Below are 21,164 nucleotides of genomic sequence, written 5' to 3' on the forward strand. Positions count from 1 at the left end.
GTCTTTTGTGGAACACCTGTCTTTGTTATAATCATTCCTTTAAGATTCAAATATATAGTACGATAGGCGTGGTGACAAATCCCACCACCATCAATCATAGTTTGCACGTTCCGGTCAATTCCAAAGTAAATGGGTCATAAATCCCGGGGCCATGTTAAGTCCTCACCACTGTTCTGCGTCCCTTAAGCTTGTCCCCGTGTTAGACTCGCCCAGTCACCACGCCCATGCAAAGGGAGACTTTCCCGTTTGCCCCCAGCAAATGAATGAATGTTTGTCACTCTAACATACATTTCCATGGCAGAACCAGGGCCAGACAGGCCTTTTCTGTTATCCGCCGGACATTTCTCCGACGAGCTGGAGCTCTGAGGCCGGTTTGGGGCTGCTCGTCGTGGTGCCTCTGACATTTTCCCCAGTTCCCTGAGGTGAATTGTAGCAGCAATGGGGAGGCTTCAAGAAAGAGAGGAAAAGCAAAGGGAGGGGAAAGGCAGAGAGAAAGCGGTCAGCGAGGGAGAAGATAGAGAAGGAGAGAGAGAATGGATGCACGGAAAGTGAGAGATTTTGTGAAGAGACGAAGGGAGTAGGGCCGATATGATCGTTTTCGCCATGGCTGCTTTTGGTACCCCAGTCCAGCCCTGGGGAGGGCAAGAGGGCCAGCATGTTTCTCACTCCCAGGGTGGTGAGAGGACATAGAAGCTCCCAAGGAACAACTGAATCCCTACTGTGTGGAGGGGTGCAGCCATGAATTGCAGCTCCCCATGGGTCTAAATGTAACCCAAAGCAAGACTGGGTTTAGGCAGAATGGACAGGGTAGTGCAGTTTGGCACTGCACAGAGGGACAGATGCACTCATTTTTTATTCAACGCAGCCCAGAAACTAAATGTGCTGCTCTGTGCCAGTGGAAACACTGCACAGAACCATATATACTAAGATTGGGATGCCGCAGCTATCCCCTGTGCTGGCCCTTTAATTTGGCAGCATTGCGCAACATACAGCCTTTCACCATGATGCAACAGTGAGTGTGCGCTGTCTAGCATAGGATTTGCGCTAGAAACATACCTTTCCAAAATACATTTCTATTCCTAGACAAGCTCAGACTGGTCTCACACATTTGATGTGTGTTGTGCAATGTGTGTTAATGCTTGGTTCAAGGAGGTATTGACGCAAACGCTGGCATGCTTACCTTAGCAGATTGCGTTTTGGGTAAAAACCTATGGGTTTTTGCACTGATCCACCAAGAACCACCCCAGTAACACCCCCTTAACCTAAAGGAGCGCAGAATCTGGGCCTTCATCATGTTAAGAGGGTGTGCGAAGGGACCTCCTGGACATTCTGACAAAGCTTTTTTTAAGGATGCACAGGGAACAGTGCTGCGCCTTGGCAAAGTCAAAAGGGTACAATTGTTACGCGCACCAGGATTTTATATATTAAATATGACACGCTGGAGTCATGACAACTGGGGCCAATCAAAAAATGAATATGATTGTGTAGCATTAGCTACCTCAGATGGGCAGTGTTTATTAATGCACAGAAACGTTACTGTTGCTTCACGCAGCACTTATCATTGCTGTGACCTCTGATTTACGAAGAGTTCCACCAACCCGCTGACATTCGAACCTGTAAACGGCATGGTGCACACAGGTTTCTGAATCGGTTCTTCCCTAGTTTGTGGCCTAACTGAGTCAGGCATTGTGAGGCTCTGAATCGGTTCTTCCCTAGTTTGTAGCTTAACTGAGTCAGGCATTGTGAGGCTCAGTACCCCTCCGAAATAGCAATGTGATAATAACCAATTGTGCATATAGAATATGCATTGCATTTCTATTCTTGTAAACATGCTGAAAAGTAAATGATATAGTGAGATGTTTGTTTTCATGCACCCTCTCATCTCGCCCTTCCATCATTCTGAGTACGATCTAGTATGCACCACCGGTGTCAATTGTCTTGCATAGGCCATTAAAAGCAGCATTAGAAGAACCAGCAATAGAAGCCCAGGTTAAATGTGCAGGACATCTAACCTGGGATTCTATTGAAATTTCCATAACGCACATTAGCAAGCCCATTATCGCTGTTTTAGCGGCCGTTTCCTGCCGCTAAAACGGCGATAATTTTAACGAGGTTCTTGCTAATATGCCCCCAGATTATTATAAATGTATCAGTAACCAAAGCGGTGAATGGAATCTGCATTTTGCACGATGAGGTATTTTTGGTAAAAGGTTGAGTAAAGTGCTATAACTTACCATTATGGAGAAGATTGTCTGCTTCTGCATTTGTAATTTCTGAAATAAAAATATAAAGATAAGTATGTCTCACGACTGCAGTTGTAATTTCTAGAGCAGAAATTTAGCATTCACAATATAAGAATGTACACTGGTTGTGATATATTACATGCTGGTAAAAGGGTGGGGGGGGCGAGAGGAGTAATCTAAAATTTTCATGGCGGAGACAACACAAAATGGACTCCTTGGTCCCCCAAAATGGCTTTGATGCCACTTGCACCAGCACAGATATGTGCAGGAAGGCCCTTGTGGTAAAAAAACAGACGCAGTTTGACAGAAACTTGGCTCCACGATGAATCCGGGCCAGACGTTGCTCAGGCTTTATCCCCTGGCTACTATATCCTATGCAAAAAGCGACATAATAAGAAGGGTAGAGGGATTGCGATTATTCCTAAAGAAGAATATAATTGTCTCATTGAACCTACACAACTTGCTGACTGTGAAACTTTAACTTTTACTATTTCCTTCAGCTCTACAAGTACTTTCTCTGGAGTGTTACTTTATAAACCGCCGGGATCAAGCGCAAAATTTTACCAATCCCTTTCTGAAGTAATGGCAAATCTGCCCGGCACCAGAGCAAATTTCTCCCTTTTAGAGACTTCAATCCCCATATGGAACAGCGAGCTAGCACTCACTTTTCTGGCCTTCTACAGGATCTACTGGTCATTCAACTATCGCAAAGGGTATCTGGACCCGTTCATGAGAAAGGTTATTAGAGCCTGTTTTTTCCAATAATAGGATGTTAACTATTCAAAACCCACTACCTGTTACTTGCTCAGACCACTTTCTGATACTGTTTACTCTGAAATCCCCTAATCTGCCTCCAAATATTAAATTAGGGACTTGGAAGGATCGCTCTTGGTCGAAACTGCGTATTGAATCCTGGAAATAGGCTCTTCATGATTCATGACCTATTTAAGGCTTAGACCCATCCTTAGCAAATGGCACAATCCTCCAATGGATTAATTCCACACTTGATCAGGTCATTCCGCAAAAAACTCATGCAAGAAGAGCAAAAGATAATTCTGCCCCATGGTACACACCTAATCTTAGGAAACTAGAACAAGAATGTAAAAAAGCAAAAATATTCTGGAGAAGAGAGTATGGGGATACAAGCAAACAGATGTATCTAAATTCTATCAGAGCATATCACACGGAAGTTAAAAAAGTACAAGCAGCTTTCTTTGAGCAAAAATTAACAATGATGCTGATGTAGCAGAAATCACATTTCAATTGTAGGGGTGCATTATAATCACAAGTGTAGAGCACACCCGCATATAATCTTTTGTTGTATTAATGTCAAGTGTTGGAATTGTGAAATGTATTAACTTGAAACGTGAAGTGTTTAGAAGTAACATGTGAAATTAACGTGGAAAGAAAATGTAACTAGTAGAAAACATTAACGTGAAGAACTTGTGTTGTGAAACCGACAATTTTTCATGTACTAAAAATGTTTATTAATGGTGTCATTTTATATGTAGGTAAATGCATTAACTGAAAGTGCCTTATTTTTCATGCAAAGTCGTAAAGTTTATGTGAGGCTTTCTTATGTTAGCTACATTTTTAGGCCTGAAATGTGGTTCCCTGGAAATTCTCACTTTAGAATTAACAGCCAAGTTTCATGTGCATTGAGGAATTTGTTCTTTCTCATGTTTTGTGTTGCAGGTGAACGAAGTATTCGTGTTAGCTAGAATAATGCCTTTGTTTTACTAGTCAGGCAAGGAGCGAAGAAGTTACATTGTGCGGCTTGAGTCGATAAAGGAAGTTCGTTGTGCTGCACAAAGGAGGAGGCCTGGGAATCAAGGCCAAAATGTTGCAAGTAAAAAACGGCGTCCCATGGAAAACTACCTTTAGGATTGTAAACAGAGGAGATGGCGTGATTCGCAATGAATCTTGGGAAGGTTACCTACGAATAATATAATGATAGGAGTAGGGAAAGCGCCCATTTCTCCTTCTGCCTTTGGAGAGAGAGCATCAGAGAGCAAGCTCTGTCTTGATAGGTTTATGCTATATGACCCATCGATGGTGGGGAGACTTCTTAGGAAGACTCCACATGCTGACACCTTTTACCCTAATTCCTGAAGCTGCTAAAGTTGGGAGGTGACTTTAGTGTAGTGTTGGGATAGATTGATGCTTTTTGCTCACCAACCCTCAATGCAGGGAAATTTAGACTCATGTTTCTGATCCTCTGCATCCTGCTTCTTGAAATAAGTGTATTGTTTATGCTACATCTTGTTAATTGGAAAAGCAGATTTGGCTTTATGCTAATTCCAATGTATTTCTACACTCTCATCATGAGGTGTCTTTATGTTCAGTTATTCTTGGCTTTGTAATAAATCAAACTAAATTTGGGTAGGTGTCTGTGACGGGGTGGGTCAGTGTCCCAATGTGCCGGATGATACACGGGAATGGTGGTCAGCGGGGACTCTCTCACAGTTCAAGTTCAAATAACTTTATTCGATTGTTAGCATTACAATCATAAAAGCACAGTTCATAAACATGCAGTTAAAAAGACTGGTAGTCCATTCCATTTGTAAAAACAAGAAATAGTATACACATCATAAAACAAGAGTAACAGGCAGAGTAGACACTTTAAAAATATAAATAATTATGACAAAGATAAAAAAATTGGCATTATGCCTAACAGCAGCACACTTATCCCTCCATACGTTTCCTGAATGTAATTGCTAATTTCAAAAAACTACATACAAATAGGGTGCGATCACAGTTCAGCAGTTGAAGGTACTATGTAATAAGGGCAAATAAATAAAAAGTGCGCCAGATCTTGCGGAGACTTTCCGTCGCAGCCGCAAGCTGGCAGCACTTGACCTCGGTGGGCCCCGCTCGGTACCGCCAATAGAAGAGGAAACAGATCAAAACGGAACCTTGTTAATAGATAACGTTCATAGCCAGTCATGGGCCATGATAAGTATGGTTCCATTTGTAAGCAGGTTTTAAGTAGTACGTGTTTCCTGACACTGTTTTTCTGTAGCTCGGCCTCTTCTCTCACTAAATACCTGGTTGTCATGAGTGTGTTTTTCACAAAAATGACATCCAGTTTAGTAATGGAGTCTGGGATTAAAAACAGGTCAGACCGTCCTATTTCAGTAAGGCTGTCACTGATATACTTCAGCCACGGAACCTTAAACCTACCATCCCAAGTTAGGGCTTCTTTTAATATATCGTGGGTAAGCGGTATATCGTTATTTAACCAGCAGTTCAACCAACACAGTAGGGGATTAACTGCTATTCTATCGCTTAAATGGGGGACCCCTAGCTCCTCGTGTACAGAGAAATTTCCAGTTCCCCTTGGCAGCCTCAATATCTGCTTCAGGAAATTATTTTCTACAACCTCCAGATCCCGCGTCTGGCTATAGCCCCAAAGCTCGCTGCCATAGCAAGCAAAAGCGATGCTCTTTGACTGATATAATTTAAGCAAGGCAGCCGCTGGACTATTACCAATTTTTCTTGCAAAGTCAAGTATAGCCGCGTTGACGCGGGTTACCTCGCCCTTCTTCCTCAAGACAGCGGGGCCCCAAGATAGTTGGTGATCAAAAAGGACCCCGAGGTATGAGAAGGTTCTGGTGGTTGGAATTTTTTCCCCATTTATATTAAAGAGGTTGGGTTTTCGTGACCCCAGGCCTGTCTTCATAACATAAGACTTAGAGTTGTTAATACTTAAGCCTCGGGACTCCATGAAATCAAAGAAAGAATTTAAAAGTGTCTGGAGGCCGATTGCTGTCCTTGAAATAAGGACAGCATCGTCTGCGTATAGCAGAACTGGAACGCCTTTCCGCCCTACGTAGGGGTAATCTGCACCGGTTTTTAACAGGTATTCCTCTAACTCGTTAATGTATAAGTTAAAGAGGAATGGGGCTAAGATACACCCCTGTCGAACACCCCGATTAATTCTGATATCCCCCGTCACTTTCAGATCTTGGGTATATCGAACATTAGCTCTTGTGTCGGAGTGCAGGTCAGCCAGTAGATTAATTAAGTTCTGCTCTACACCCATCTTTAACATGGTGACTCTCTCACAGACTTGTGCCCCCTTGCAGCAGGACGACGTCCCTTACCGACATGAAGAGTGGTTCCCGCAGAATCAGCCTATAGAAACCATCGAAGAAACCCAGGAACAGGGCTCCTTTAACTGGGGCTTCCAACTAGACGAAACTCCTCCTCTATGTGACGTCACCACGGCGGGACTGTCAAATGCAGGAGGATCCCGGAAGAAGACGGACGGCGTTTCCCTGGAGGCAGAAGGAGATCGGGAGTGGAGAAGGAGGACGGGTGCGGAGACGAAGGAGGGAGAAGCAGACGAGAAGGACTGGTGGCGGAGTACCGACGGCGTGACTGAGAAGCCAGGAGGCCAACGTTCCTACGAGCCGCCATGCCACGCTCCCAAGGGAGGGGCGTTTCTCGAACAGGTACGGGGCAAAGTAGCGGGCTGGGTGGGAAGACCAAGCTGTCCTGCGACTGAAACCCGCTCTCTTAGAATCTTGCTCGCCCGCTTGTAAATACTTATATGTATATAAAATATAGAGTCTGTACAGCCTACGTCCCTTCACCTTTCACAAGCACCTGAGCACCTATTCCAGCCGACGCGGAGTTGACACTTAAGCACTGGGTTTCCTCACCCCCGGCCCATGTGAGTCTTTAACAGGACGACAGTCCTAATCCTGTGTTGTTTCTTCTTATTTATTTTTGGGTCCCGTTTTCCTGAAGGAGTCTCCAACGTTCCGGCGCTCCTGATATATAAGACGCCAGCACCCAGCCATTCACTCTGGATACGCTAAGGAGAGTAAAGACGGATCCTGCCGGATTTGCTAAAGAGAGACTGACTAGTCGCCAACGACGAGTGTTTACTAAAATAAAGCCTTCTCTTAAATGCATAACCACACTCTCTGACTCAGTCTCTGATACCCCGCCACAGTGTCTGTGGAAACTATGGGTCCAAAGGAATTCTTGGTTAATTGATTGGCTTAATAACACATTTTCTCCCCTCTACGCTTTCATGCTGCTAAAAAGAACCATCAGATTGTGAATCTATGACAGGTCCAGAACGTATTTGCCCGGCCCTTTCACTGCTAACTCTTCTTGTGAAATGTTTCGCATAGTGAAATCTCTCTTAGAGCCTCCTTCCACTGGCCCCACCATTTAGGGTGACCAGAATATTAAAGCCAAAAAACGGGACATTTCACAAAAATAGAAGAAAGACTACAATTTTACTTCAAGCGATGAGAGCGCTCCTCAGCAGAGAATTACAGAACAGGCAGTAAGAACATACATAAAATGCATTTTTTAAACCCAGTAGCTTACCTATTAATTAAATTGCTTTCTTGAAACAACTGCTAACTATCCCTGCTTTGTAAAACATAAAAAACACCTCCCACCGTTTTCAGTCGACCCTCTTTAAAAACCAGGACATGAGCTACATTTCGTGAAATTTGCTGGGGCAGGTGGTTAAAAACTGGGACTGTCCTGGCAAAACGGAGACGCCTGGTCACCCTACCCCCATTGGAACCGTCACCTTCGTGATGTAATGATCTCTCAAGATTTTTTCAGAACTAAATACAGTCTATATATAGCAGTTTCTTACAATCTATGGAAATCAGCTTTGTTCGTTAGTAGGAAAATGTGCGGGCTATGTATGTGCCTATGCTGAAGGACTTCCCTCTATTGACATGAAAAAGTCTTTAAATTTTTTGCAAAATCAAATCCAGCTCGCCCAAAGACCTGACTCCTCTACTTATTCTAGCCAAAGTAGTAGACCAGATACTTCCCTGACTTCGTGAAATGAAAAATCTTTCTCTAAACTCAGGACTAGTCCTGGTAACTTAGAAACATGCATAGTTAAAGCCCTATTAAAAAAGCTGAACTTGTATCCCCTTGAGTCAGGAAATTATCTGCCAATTTTCCTTTTCCCTGCAATGAGTAAAACTTTAGAAGAACGTGTTAATTCAAGTCTATCCGGATTTTTGGAGACTTATGCACCCTACACCAACTGGATTTAGAACATACCATGGTAAGGAGACCGCCCTTTTGGCAGTGGAAGATGAAGCCAGTTGGCGGTTGACCAGGGAGGACTGGCTGCCATTACCCTCCTTGATCTCAGCTCTGCATTTATACAGTAAACCATGATATTCTTGCAGATAGATTGCAGAGCCTGGGAATCTCGGGTATAGCTCTCTCCTGGTTGAAGTTCTTCATTGAAGGTAGGTCTTTTCAGGTTTTTGATGGTGCATGTAAGTAATACACTTTCCCCCTAAATTGTGGGGTGCCCCAGGGCTCCTGATTGAGCCCTGCTCTTTATAACATATATAATATATTTCTGCAATAATATCAGCTCCTCTATGAGTTTGGGCTGGCCAAGCTGTGTGGGTACTCCTCCTGCTCCAAAAACAGCCATTAAGAGATTAGGAAATTTTACTGGATAAATCCCTGAACTTGGATGTCCAAGCAGTAACACTCGCAGCCATCTGCTATGATATGAGCAGGATGCTACGAAAAATTCTCCCTCTCCTGCCTTCTACTTCAAAGAGGTTGGTGGTCTAGGCTCTTATTCTCTCCTGCCTGGTCTATGGCAACTCTCTTTATCACAGAGCACCAAAGGCAGTTGCAGGTGGTACATAATTCTGCTGCTCAGATTCTGTACAACCTCCTGAGACACCAATCCGTCCAACTTGGCTTGAGCACCCTGCATTGGCTTCCAGTGGCTGAGAGAAAGCAATGTCATAACTGGGCATCATTCATAGGGCAATCCTTGATAAAGGGCCCTCAATCTATCATCCTTTGTTTCACCCTATCTTCCTGGCAGAACTCTGCGGTCCTCTAATGCACATTTGGTTGCAGTGCCCTTAGTATGAAGGGCAAAACACGGAGGGGACTACTTTGTTGATAACGCAGGTAAACTTTGGAATAGTCTTCCCTACTCGCTGCGATCAGAAAAAATGGAACTCCCTTTTCGAAAATCACTAAAGACCTGGGGCCTTATTTATGAAAGCCTTGCGCCGCCGGTGCGCCACTTTTAAAATGGGAAAAAGTGACGCACCGGCGGCGCAAGGTCTTCATAAATAAGGCCCCTGGCTTTCCCCGAACAGCTCCTTCTAAGATCCTCTAACCAGTCTATGCCGCACTATCAACGCTGCAGTGCCTAAGGGTAGCTACATGCTATATAAGTGCTTCACAGAATAGAATAGAACACACTGTAACCAATCATGCAGGTCCGCCCTTACCCCTGCAGGACATATGGTAACCACACACTCCTTAAGCAACCATGCAGGCTTTTGTTTCTCACATAAGACAAACTATAATCACACCCTTACCAACCATGCCAACAATCTACCCCTTCCAACACAGGACATATGTAACCACACAATCCCTAAACAATGGTGAAGGTCTTCCTACACCTGTTTAGGATAGGTTGAGTGAGGCAATACCACACAAATGGCAGTTGTGTGCTACAAAAAGCTAGATAACATTACCCAAGATTTGCTTGCAGACATTTGATACAAGTTGCAGCCATGAAATGCACAGCTTTATTGCAGTAGTTTCACTTACATCTTTTATCCAAATAACACAATATTTGGAAAAAAACAAAAGCAGACCGGAAAATGACAGCCAGTGGCCATGCAGACCCATCCAAGACAGGCTAAAATAACACACAGAGCATTATATTTGTAAATTGGACATTTGTTAAGAATAATGAGTTATTTAGTACTTAAACCCAGACATATAAAAGCATATTTGTCACACACACAGATGGCAATGGTAATTTGAACACGTTATGAGGAATACATATGTAGAGCATTACTGAGCATTTGAGTTGGAGTTGCTTGCTTTTCTAATCACATGCATGACTGGCATATATTGTTCTCACTATATGGAGGTGAACCTGTTTATTGTGACCCATGAGGTTGTGTGGTTTCTTTATTCTAATCTATTGTAATTAACTTGTTTTGCCTTGTGTTCTTTTAAAACTTTACAAAAAAATCCTATTCATGGTGAAGTTTTCACTGATTAATTACTGGATTGGAATGGTCTTCTGATTTTTAGGTTGAGCAAAACAGCGCTTGCGCTGTTGCAAAGCAACCTATTGAGCAAAACAGCGCTTGAGCTGTTGCTAAGCAACATATTGATTTTGCTTTGGGAATTGAACTCCGCCCATTTGTAGCCGATTGCTTTTGATTTATCTCCGTTCACGTCCTTTACAAATCCTTGCTTGATAATGGGCCGTTGTTCCTCTTTGTCCCTCCTTTATGTTTCCGGTTTCCCCGGATGCAGCACCGACTAAGTACTGTATTTTTACGCATCAAATGGTTATTGTGTTTTTCAGAGACTACTTTTCTTCTATTTGTGTTTCCCCGCGTCTGCACCGCACAGCTTCAGGTCCATCGCACTTTCCATTTGAACAAACTGCATGTATTTTTTAAACGACTAACCCTCCCAAGCCGGATAATACCAGCTATGCTCTATTAGAGCTGCTGTGACACCTCTGGTCACACTGTCAATGAAGTGCTAAGAGTTCACTCGGAGGCAGGCATGCAAGTTATAGCACTGGGCAGATAACATCGGTCACGCACGGCCTTGCTGCTCTCCTCCCCTCTCGACTCCTTTGTTTTTAACTTAATTTTCTGTTTTTTAATTACTTCCCTCGAAATGTGTTTAGACGCAGTTTATTGAATTATTTCTCCTTTCCAGCACGCGATTGAGCTATAAGTGAAATGCACTGGAGTGTAACATGAGTTTTGCACATAAAGTTCTCTGCAGCACATGCGCAGTTTATGCGGTAGCCAGGTTTAACAGGGAAATTAATTTGCTGGGTGGCACACTAATTCTGTTGAAGCATTTCACATTTTGGAATTGTGATCTGAAGGGGTCCCAATAATGCCTGCTCACAAGCTAAGGTATTGTCCTTCCACGCGCATAAATAGCGAGCAAGGAGCGATATAGTCCATCTTCTTTGTGAAGCTGCCAGTCCTCCTAGAGCAGTTGTGCACGAAACAGAAACTAGAGGTATGGCTTTGTAGCCCCCCGCCCCCCACCCAAAAAAAGCCTTGGGAGACACGGCGAGGTCCGCCTTCCTCCAGCACCTTGCGATGAGTCACACATTTCCTGCAGTTTATTAGGTTTCGCCTATTATCATTCGCTTGCGAATGTAATAGGCGAAAATTCAAGGGCTTGATCCGACTCGTCAAACCACTGCGGTTTCTTCCCAGTGCATGTGAGTCACGTGACCACAAAAGCAGGTCACGTGACCGCACAAGCACGCGCATCTCCCTAATCCGCCGGCCACACTTCTCTCTCCTCGCTTGCATTCCCGCCCCCCCCACCAGGCTCTCCCGCCCCCATCCGGCTTCCCTCCGCGCATCTGCCTGCCACACTTCTCCACTCGCTCGCATTCCCGCCCCCCCACCAGGCTCTCCCGCCCCCATCCGGCTTCCCTCTGGCCATTTGCCTGCATTACGTCTGTGATGACGTTCACACAAAACCTGCCCAGAGAGGCTGTATATAAGGGTTTATCCAGCTGAGAGTAGTTCCTGTAAGCACACTTTTCACATCACATGCTTAAAATTCCAAAAACTTGGGCGTTGTGTGGGTTTCAGTACTGCTGATTCCGCTAGGGGCCTCGAGTAGCAGTCCTTCCTTAATCTTCACGACTTCACCACCTGACCTTCATTGCCCAATCCAGCTCTAGTCCCGCCTCCATATATGACGCACCGGGTTCAATGGGCTTCCCTATATTCACACACGCTATTCAGCTAACTTCACCTTGTAACCGGTAAGCACTGTCAGCGCGTACTTTTAGGAGACCCAGCACTGAGAGCAAGCTGTGTCTAACCCATACATCCGTCCCTTCCCCTATCTGCAGGCGATTGAGCCATACGAGTACGCTTCAGCGACTCGATAATCTCCAGCCCTGAACTCCGTATTCCTAAATTCTGGTGAGTCCCTCTCTGTTAACTGGCCACACCGCGATTCAAATAATACGCATGATTGACTCCTTCCTTCCTCACTTAGGAACCGCCAGACACCTACCTCCTCCCCCACCCAAGCTCACCCATTCCGGACTTTGCGGTAAGACTTGCGCAATTGGACCTGAATTGCTTCCCCCCACCTCCTTCTCACTATCACACCGTCCTCCCTTGTGAATAGCAGAAATGCTAGCGGCCTTATCTAATTCTTTTCTGGTACCTCCTTCAATATCAGTACTGCTATGGTTAATTTATATCGCAATTCGTGTTGGATATTAACGTTCATTGGTTCCCCCTGCACATGGCTCACTATTTATTCATACCGTATAATTCGCACACTTGGTAACCTTGATTGCAAGCTGAAATTAACCTGCCGTTATTGTGTCGTATTATGTATGAGGTCATTCCGATTGTGCATATTACGTTGCTTATAGACTGACCATGTCACTCCTTATTTATTGCCTTATCACGATGCTCAAGTTATTACAGGGCGCTCTGTTGTACGCCTCTCATTGTTCTGCATGCCGTATGCTTGATTATCGATATGCTTGCTCGTGAGTCCCCCACATGTGAAACCAGGGTCCTACTACGGCTTATGGTTTTTCCCTATGCCTGACCAAACTACCGCAATTACACTACACTTTCCATCACGTCTTGATATGAGTGCAATCATTAGAAATAACGCCGCCCACCAGTCGATTCTGCGGCATAGACTAAATAGCCGCACCTTTCCTACACCTTCCTACTTCTAGTCATGCATCTCAATCAGTACTATGCATGCAAGCCTTTGATGCTGTAACCATCAGACGTGCATTTCATTTATGACACACTTTCCCAAAGACACACAAGTGTAAAAGTAAGGCGGGATGTGCCATCATCTTAGTGGAGCATCATCTTAGTGGAGCAGGTAATCAAACTTAACCAGAAACACTATTCAGTAATTTATTTCACGCTAAGGGCATCTGTTAATATGAAGCTTAAGCCAGCGCCTGTGTATGCCAGGATACACTAGGGAACTTTGTAACATCACAGCCTACACCTGAAATGCCATGGTAACTTGCAAACTCCATTAAACAGGATCGCCCCCACCCACACAAGCTCCCTCAAAACCACGAACCAACTTCACACCCGCCTACTTCAAACAGCTCTATGAAAACAACACAAATTACTGCCAAACTATTTCCATGGTGATTAACGGAAAAAACATCATCAGTCACCAGCTCATATGGTGTTGTTTGACAGTACCCACACATTGGCTTTTAGGGCTCCCTTCAGAAATTAACCAGGAACATAAGCACAAAACAAGCACTGGCGTTGCCAATAGGTTTCGCATTTGGAAAGTTGGAGCTATTGGTTTTGTAAATGACATTTTATATTTATATATCGTTATTGGCATTGTCAATAACAATATATAAATATAAAATGTCATTTACAAAACCAATAGCTCCAACTTTCCAAATGCGAAACCTATTGGCAACGCCAGTGCTTGTTTTCCTAGCCACCTAGCACTTCTCGCCCCTGCTGAGGTGCTTATCCAAGGTGAATCCAAAACAAGCTCTAATTGTAATCCACGGGCTCCCAGCTAGTAGATCATCAGAATTGGGACTTGCCCGTGTGTGAGAGTAAATATGTAAAATATATATATCACTACTGCTTCTACATGCATCCATCGATATCTTATTTCTTGTTTAATTTAATTACTATAGCGATTAGCGCCTGCTTCACGTACATCGTGTGTTTACGCACTGCTTGTTTTATGAGCACTGCGGAACTGGAAGAAACGCCTTGTCTTCTTTCAACGCATTCAGAAAATAGCTACTGGAACAATGTAGCTAAAAACGCATCTGAAGGAGGGCCTGTCCTGCTATCTAACAGCACCCCGGGAAAGATTCCTCTACAAAAGGTTTGGACGAGCCGGTTACGCCTAATAAATTGTGCTAACGACACCGTGAGTAGGCTCTAACTTTCCGAGTGACTGAGGTCAGTGGGCTAAAGCAAAAATATATCTCCTACTACCACGCTGTGATATGTAAAGTTCGTACTTGACGTGTTCTTATGCTGGCTACGCCACCTCAGAAATATAAAAAAAGTTTTGCCAAACCACGAGCCATTTGAGGTCCGTGGGGCACTTGTATCACAGAGGTCTACATTGCACCTATTACCAATAGTGTGACACGGAGAAGGTTTCAGACGTGCAGGAGGCTGCAGCATGTTTTTGTATTGTTGGCTTTTGTTCAGTTTTAACAGGACCCCTGTGCGCATGTTAGGCTTTGTTTAATGTATGTGCATTTTATACCATTTATTCTGCAACAACATGTTCTTCCCCCTGATGTAAGCTGCTAAAATGCCTTGAACAGTATGCCAGAATAGTTCGTGGTGACATCAGGAGCACGGGTCACGTATTTTTCTTGTTCTTGCAGTAATCGCTCTGGTTAGGCAGGATTTTATTTGAGCCGGTGGCTGCGGGTGTGGCCTGGTGGTTAATTTGAGCCGGTGGCTGCTGGGGTCCATCAGCTCTCGTTTTATGCAGACTGGCTCTTATTTTCATTTAACAGTTGCAGGAGAGGGAAAACAGTGGAAAGAGGGAGTTAGAGAAACGAAAAACCATCACAAAAACGAATGCAGTAAATGCAGGAGTGAGGCAGAAGGGGCCTGGTAGTTAAAGATGCCTAAGATAGTTTCAAGACTACGTAACCTTGCCATTTGGTGCACTGACATCTAGTAGCACTAGCATTTTCTTTAACATATTTAGAACTGTCTTTATCTACGTACTGGCTGAAACCCTTTAAGTGTTGTCTCTTAGGGGAGAGGAGGGTCTTTCTGTGCCCTTTGAGGGTCAGGGAGGGTTGAGAAGGTACTCTGAAGATTATTATTATTATTTTTTATTTAGTGCATTTTTATAAAGCATGGACATTACCCGAAGGTGTCAGAGCACTGTACAATAGAGCCAGTTACGTTACAAGAGAACAGTGGAAACACAATAAAGCATTACAAAGAAAAACAGGAGACTAAAAATGAAGGTTACAGAGACACAAAATCCAATAAAGTACACAGGAGTGAGATGCAAATGGACAGGTTTCAAGGAGCGCACTTTAGTAGCATAGCTCTGTAGATCTGGGGCTTGCTGTTGAGAAATGCAAACCTATTTCTGACAGGGTGCTGACCGCCTTTCAGTATGAGGTCCATATGATTTTAAAAAACTTAGCGTACTTTTTGTTTGTTGTTGTGTGGGACCATGTTAACACACCCTTCGCGATCAATCAACCCCCATGTCCTGATGACTATATCCAGGCATGGGTTTTCATGCAACACAAAGCATTCTGGTATTTGTAGATCCCTAATGAAAGTGCTCCCACGGTGTTTGATGCTGGAAAACCAGAACGGGCTCAGTCAGCCTGATACCATGGCAGGTGTCCAACTTTACAATGTTTTTCCTTTAGTTTACAATTTAATTGACTACCCACTTAAGACTTTCAACAAGCGTTTACCTGACCTTGCCATTCTGAAGATGTTGCCTTAATAGTAGCCCAGTTGATCAGAATCTCAAGGCCGAAAACAGCAAATTATTAAGCCCCCAACCCCCCCCCCGCCCCCAAGCCTTTGAAGTTGATGTGATCCGCAAAATGCCATCCCAGATAGGTCCGCAGTGGCAATGGTAATGCCCGTGAAGTGTGTTGTGAGCAAAGGCACAGAGTAAGTGAGACACTTAACAACTGTCAGGCCAAACCTAAAACAACAGAATCCATGGTCTGTGGCAGTGGCGCACCCAGGAGGGTGGTAGGAATCCTGAGCCTTCATTTGGACAGTTTTGCATGGGTGACTTTTGTAATAAATGCAGTGTTTAATCTGGAAGTGCATGCACTCAAACGTTAGTTTAGGTGCCCATCTGGTGCTGTCGAATGGCAGGGTTGAATAATACCAGGGATGCCTAGTCTAGATAGTCTAGATTCCACTCATGCCTCACACACTATATGTCTCCTTATCGCACCATTGCATCCTTGCTTTCTTAGTCACAGTTTATTTTTTACTTTTCTTGCATTCACATTGGGTCAGACTTTGATGAAAATTAGTATAGCCAAAACCAATAGGCCTTGCCTTTATGAAAAGTGGCAAGCTATTGCATTTGCCAGTACGTTTTTAAAAAAAGTAGAAACTTTTAATATACTGGAGGAAGAGTATATCTAAATGTATTTCAAAATAGTACATGGAATTCTTTCTTTTCTAGTTTTATAAATTACATGGCTTCAATTTCCAGATAGTTTCAGTCTGCAAACTGTCATGATTTAAAGAATTCTTGTTAGTTTTCAGCAAAACACTTGCCAAGGCATGATTATTTTCCACAGGGCTTGGCATTTGGTCTACTGCAGTAGATTAGAGCAGAGGTTTTTAACATGACTTCTATTGGTGAAATCCAGAGGCCCACACTGAATCATTGCTGGACCCATGCTTAAGCATTTTTGATGGTTTGAAACTCCAAACAAATAGATCTTAATAAACCTGTTCTGAGAGCGGGGAATCTCTGCTTCGTAACGCAACAAACTATGCTGTGTTGGTAAAATGCGGCACTCTCTAGTTCATTAATATGCTTTGAAAGTGGCTACGACCTGCTTCATCTATACAGAGGACTAGGGCTGCGAGCTACTTCACGGGCATTCTTCAGAGCTTCTGCTATTTTGTGCTGCTTATTCTGTTTTTAGATCGTGTTTTTAACTTTGATGTGCATTTTATTCTGGGGGCTTTTTAATCATTAAGCTAAGTGGGAATTGAGTACAGGCACTCTAACACCCCTACCCACACTACATACCTTCTGTGACAGCCTCGCCCAGCCGTTTTACTTTTCGGTTGAGGCGGCGGCGGGCGCCATCTTTGGTGTGGGCTGGGGCTGCGCTCTAGTCGATCCGGCCTCCCACCCTCCTCCCACCTATAAAATGTGTGTAGGGACCAGACGGCGCAGCGGGCGCGCCGGATGCGCACCGAAGCCGCGCCTAAGCCAAGCCCGTCTGCGCCCGTCCGCGGCCGACCGGGGCCAGGGGCCCTGACCCCTGCTTCTCCTGCGTGCCACTTGCACTATTACACTAGTAAGAGATTGATGGATCTTTGCCCCTCTCCTCACACTGCCTGTCGACACTTGATGGAGGCATTGGACTTGCGCCCTTGTCCTCACTGTCCATTCAAAGGGAGGACTCTGTCCTTGGATGACCCTGACCCTGAAGTGGTTACAGTAAAGGGTGGGCTCTTAAATTGCAGATCCATAAGCAAACACTCCCTCCAGCTGTGGGATCTCTTACTTGATGAGGCCCTGAACATATTATTTCTAACGGAAACTTGGTTAGGAGAGCACTCTGATCCAGATATACTGAACGCAATTCCGCCAGGATACTCCCTCCATAGACTTGACAGAGATAAAGGAAGGGGTGGTGGTATTGCCATCATTGTCAAACACCCTATTGAGTGTGTCCTGAGATCGGTAAAAATTGACAATAGTGAAGCTGGCGAATTCAACATTAAATTGAGTCAGCACGAGGCAATTGCGGGCATCCTAATATATAGACCTCCGGGGTCTCTGGGAAACTTTCGAAGTAGTTATTGGAAGGGGTTACTCAGACTGCGATCAAACACAGTAAAGTATTGGTGTTGGGGGACTTGAACTTACATCTGGAGGATCCTCTACAGAAGGCGGCAGCAGATGTTCGTTTAGTCCTAAAAGAATTGCAACTTGACCTGTTAAGTGTAGCTGCCACACATGAGCGGGGTCATTGTCTGGACCCTCTGTTCGCCAGCTGGGACATGATAAAGACACTCACCCCCCTTCAGCTCCCATGGACTGACCATTTCCTGGTCCCTTTCCATTTCTCTTACCAGCCACATAAGGCCACAAGGACTGGGCCCAGCAATGTTATGAGACGTAAATGGAGACATTATTCTCAAAAGGATTTTGTTCGAGCCATTCAGAAAGCGAAACCACCGCTAGCTACTGATAGTGACCAGGCCAATAAGGAATTCAATCAGCTTGTGGCTGCCACCTTGGACGAGCTCGCACCCCTGAGTGGGGGCAAAGCCAAGGAGGGTAGACAACGCACCGCCCCTTGGTTCACACAGGAACTCCAGCAAACTAAGTCTAACTGCAAAAAGCTCGAAAGGAGCTGGAGAAGGAACCCTAGCGATCAGGGCAAAAGCAGCTATAGCTTGGCACATAGAAGCTATCAGTACGCAGTACGCAGAGCGAAAGCTAAATATTTCCAGGCACGCATTGAGGCAGCCGAGAGCTCCTCACGCGAATTGTTTAAAATTTACAAGGAAATATCTCTGGTTTCCAGCTCAAATGCTCCTGTAAGTGTCTCCACGGAGGAATGCAATAGAGTCGCTAACTTTTTTTCAAACAAAGTTAAAGCAATTTATACCTCCTTCTCTAAACAGCCGGGAAGGGGCATAGACTTCAGAGCTGTTGGAACGCCTATGGCTCCCGACTCTTCTTTGCAAATCTTCGAGGTCCCGCCGGCTGATAGTCTAATAAAGATTTGTCGTAGTGTGAAGTCTGGATCCCCCAATGACCCGGCCCCTCCTTGGGTCATTGCGGAGGGTCTAGCTGGACTGGAACCACACATAAGACATGTCTTACAGACCTCTTTCTCCACTCAGCGTGTTCCAGAGAATGTCTGACAAAATATCGAGATTCACAATATCGGCGTACAAAAATATCGGAGCAAAAATATAGAAATCAAAAATATCGGGTTCCTATACTTAACTAGATATATACAGAAATATCGATTTTTTTTAATATCGATATACAAAAACATCGTTTACTTTTATATCGACTACATTAACATCGGAAAACAAAAATATCGCTATCTACAAAAAATAATGACATTAACTATAATATCGACATCAAAAATATCGTGCACTTCAATATCGGATTATCAGCTATATCGACTTTTTATATGCATCTGTTTGCATAATTAATTAACGTTTTATATGTTTTCACATCTAAATAAACACACAATACTTAAATTAATACTATAGACACACTATTAATTTGTCAAAAATATCCTATTGGTATATTTATATCACCTACACATATAAAAATATTCTATACTACTTTGTTTAATTTTATAATTTGTTTTTGTTTTTCACTTCTATTACAAAGTAATCACAACTGAAATTCAAATATACTAACTAACCAATCACAAACCTAATTTTTTTAATGAACCAATAGCAAAGTAATTACTACTGACACTCCCCTATATAAACAATTGAAATCTAAGCACAAACTACTTGCCAAAAGTCACTGAAGGAGATTCATCTCTATCCGAATTGCTGCACAACAACTAGAAGAACCAGACTATCAACCTACTATCACATCTTCTAAGTAAGTAAATAAAATAGAAAGTGCATTATTTGCTAATACTACTTACTTACCTGCTAAATACCCAGTGCCCCTTTGCTATTCATACTACTTAACATGCTAAATAATTATATGAAACTATTTTTTTTAGATACAACGAGTTCTGAATATTCTACTCAAAATAACTGTGAACAAACCCTAGGAATACAGATTCTAATAACTATGTAAGTAATTTCACATTGTTTCATTATGTGCACATAAATCTAAACACACAGAAATAATGACTTTTGCCCCACATATTTCTTTTTTTCTGTAGATTCTACTACTGAAAACTGCACTACTAATGAACTAAGGACATCAGTACTATTTCTCCAATACATTTTACTAAGTAAGTATTATGCAACTGAAATAAATGTGAAAAACAATACAAACATTTAGAACTGTTCTAATTATGTTCTATTATATATTGTTTATTTACAGAGCAAACACAACAAATAGATATACAGACATAATACAGAACTCCACATTCTGAATAATACAGATAATAATCACAAAGTAAGTATTTTAAAGAACATAATTACCAGATAATCTATTAAAAAACATACCAACATGGTGATTATTCTAATACATATGTTCCTTTTTTATTTAAGATAACACTACAAACTACTCTCCAGAAGCTGAAGAAACAACTATACTGGCAAAGACCAACCTAAAAAAATATGTAAGTATCTTCACAATGTGAATCATGAAGATACACTTTTGTAGTAGAAATGAGCTCTAACATTGCAAATGTACCGAAACATTAATTAATAATATACTACTTTCATGTTTTTCATAACAGCTACAACAACATCACAAACAATTATCCCCAACTAAAGAAGCAAGCAGCTCCTAATTTTGCTGTAAATTCTAAAACACGTAAGTATAAACATTCCTACTTATCACTAACATAGATTATTTATCACATTTAATTTGACATTAACTATTATATATACATTTTATAGATATACAAAGTACAAAATGACCGAAGGAGCCGAATTTGTGACCAGCCAGAAAGGAAAACTATTACTATGCTACATGGGTTACACTTATACACAAGAAAAGCAATATGGCATGCAAGTTAATTGGAAATGTTGTAAATATTATTCTAACAAGTGCTACGGCAGAGCAACAACTAAAGAAGCTACAGTACTGTATACTAGGGAACACAATCATCCACCTAATGTTACTGAAATAGAAGTTAGAACAGCTTTGGAAAATATAAAAGAAGCTAGTACAGGTTCCCAAAAGCAAACAAATGTCTTTTTAAAAGAAGCCATTCCTAAAATCCCAAAAACTGCCACAACTCAAATGCCAAATATCCTCTCCTTAAAAAGAACTATAGCACGAACTAAAAAAGCTACTACTTCTACAACACCATCTCCCAGAACATATCAGGATATAAATTTAACTGCTAACCAAATAATAACTTTAAATAAACAACCATTTATAGTTTACGACAACGAAAACAATGACAAAAGGCTTATAATTTTTGGTACCAGTATGAATTTAGTTAAACTGCAGCAAAGCCAATAT

General features: G+C 42.8%; 1 protein-coding gene across 1 annotated transcript in view; it reads right to left on the reverse strand.

The window, feature by feature from the left end:
• Positions 1 to 21,164, reverse strand: part of LOC144820245 (transmembrane protease serine 11C-like) — a 405,011-nt gene that overhangs the window by 177,192 nt on the left and 206,655 nt on the right. The window contains exon 7 of the mRNA XM_078677842.1: positions 2,235 to 2,273. Within this exon, the coding sequence (XP_078533968.1) occupies positions 2,235 to 2,273 (39 nt within the window). The remainder of the gene's footprint in view (positions 1 to 2,234; positions 2,274 to 21,164) is intronic.

Source organism: Lissotriton helveticus, chromosome 2_1 (assembly GCF_964261635.1).
Source record: "Lissotriton helveticus chromosome 2_1, aLisHel1.1, whole genome shotgun sequence".
NCBI classification, from domain to species: Eukaryota; Metazoa; Chordata; class Amphibia; order Caudata; family Salamandridae; genus Lissotriton; species Lissotriton helveticus.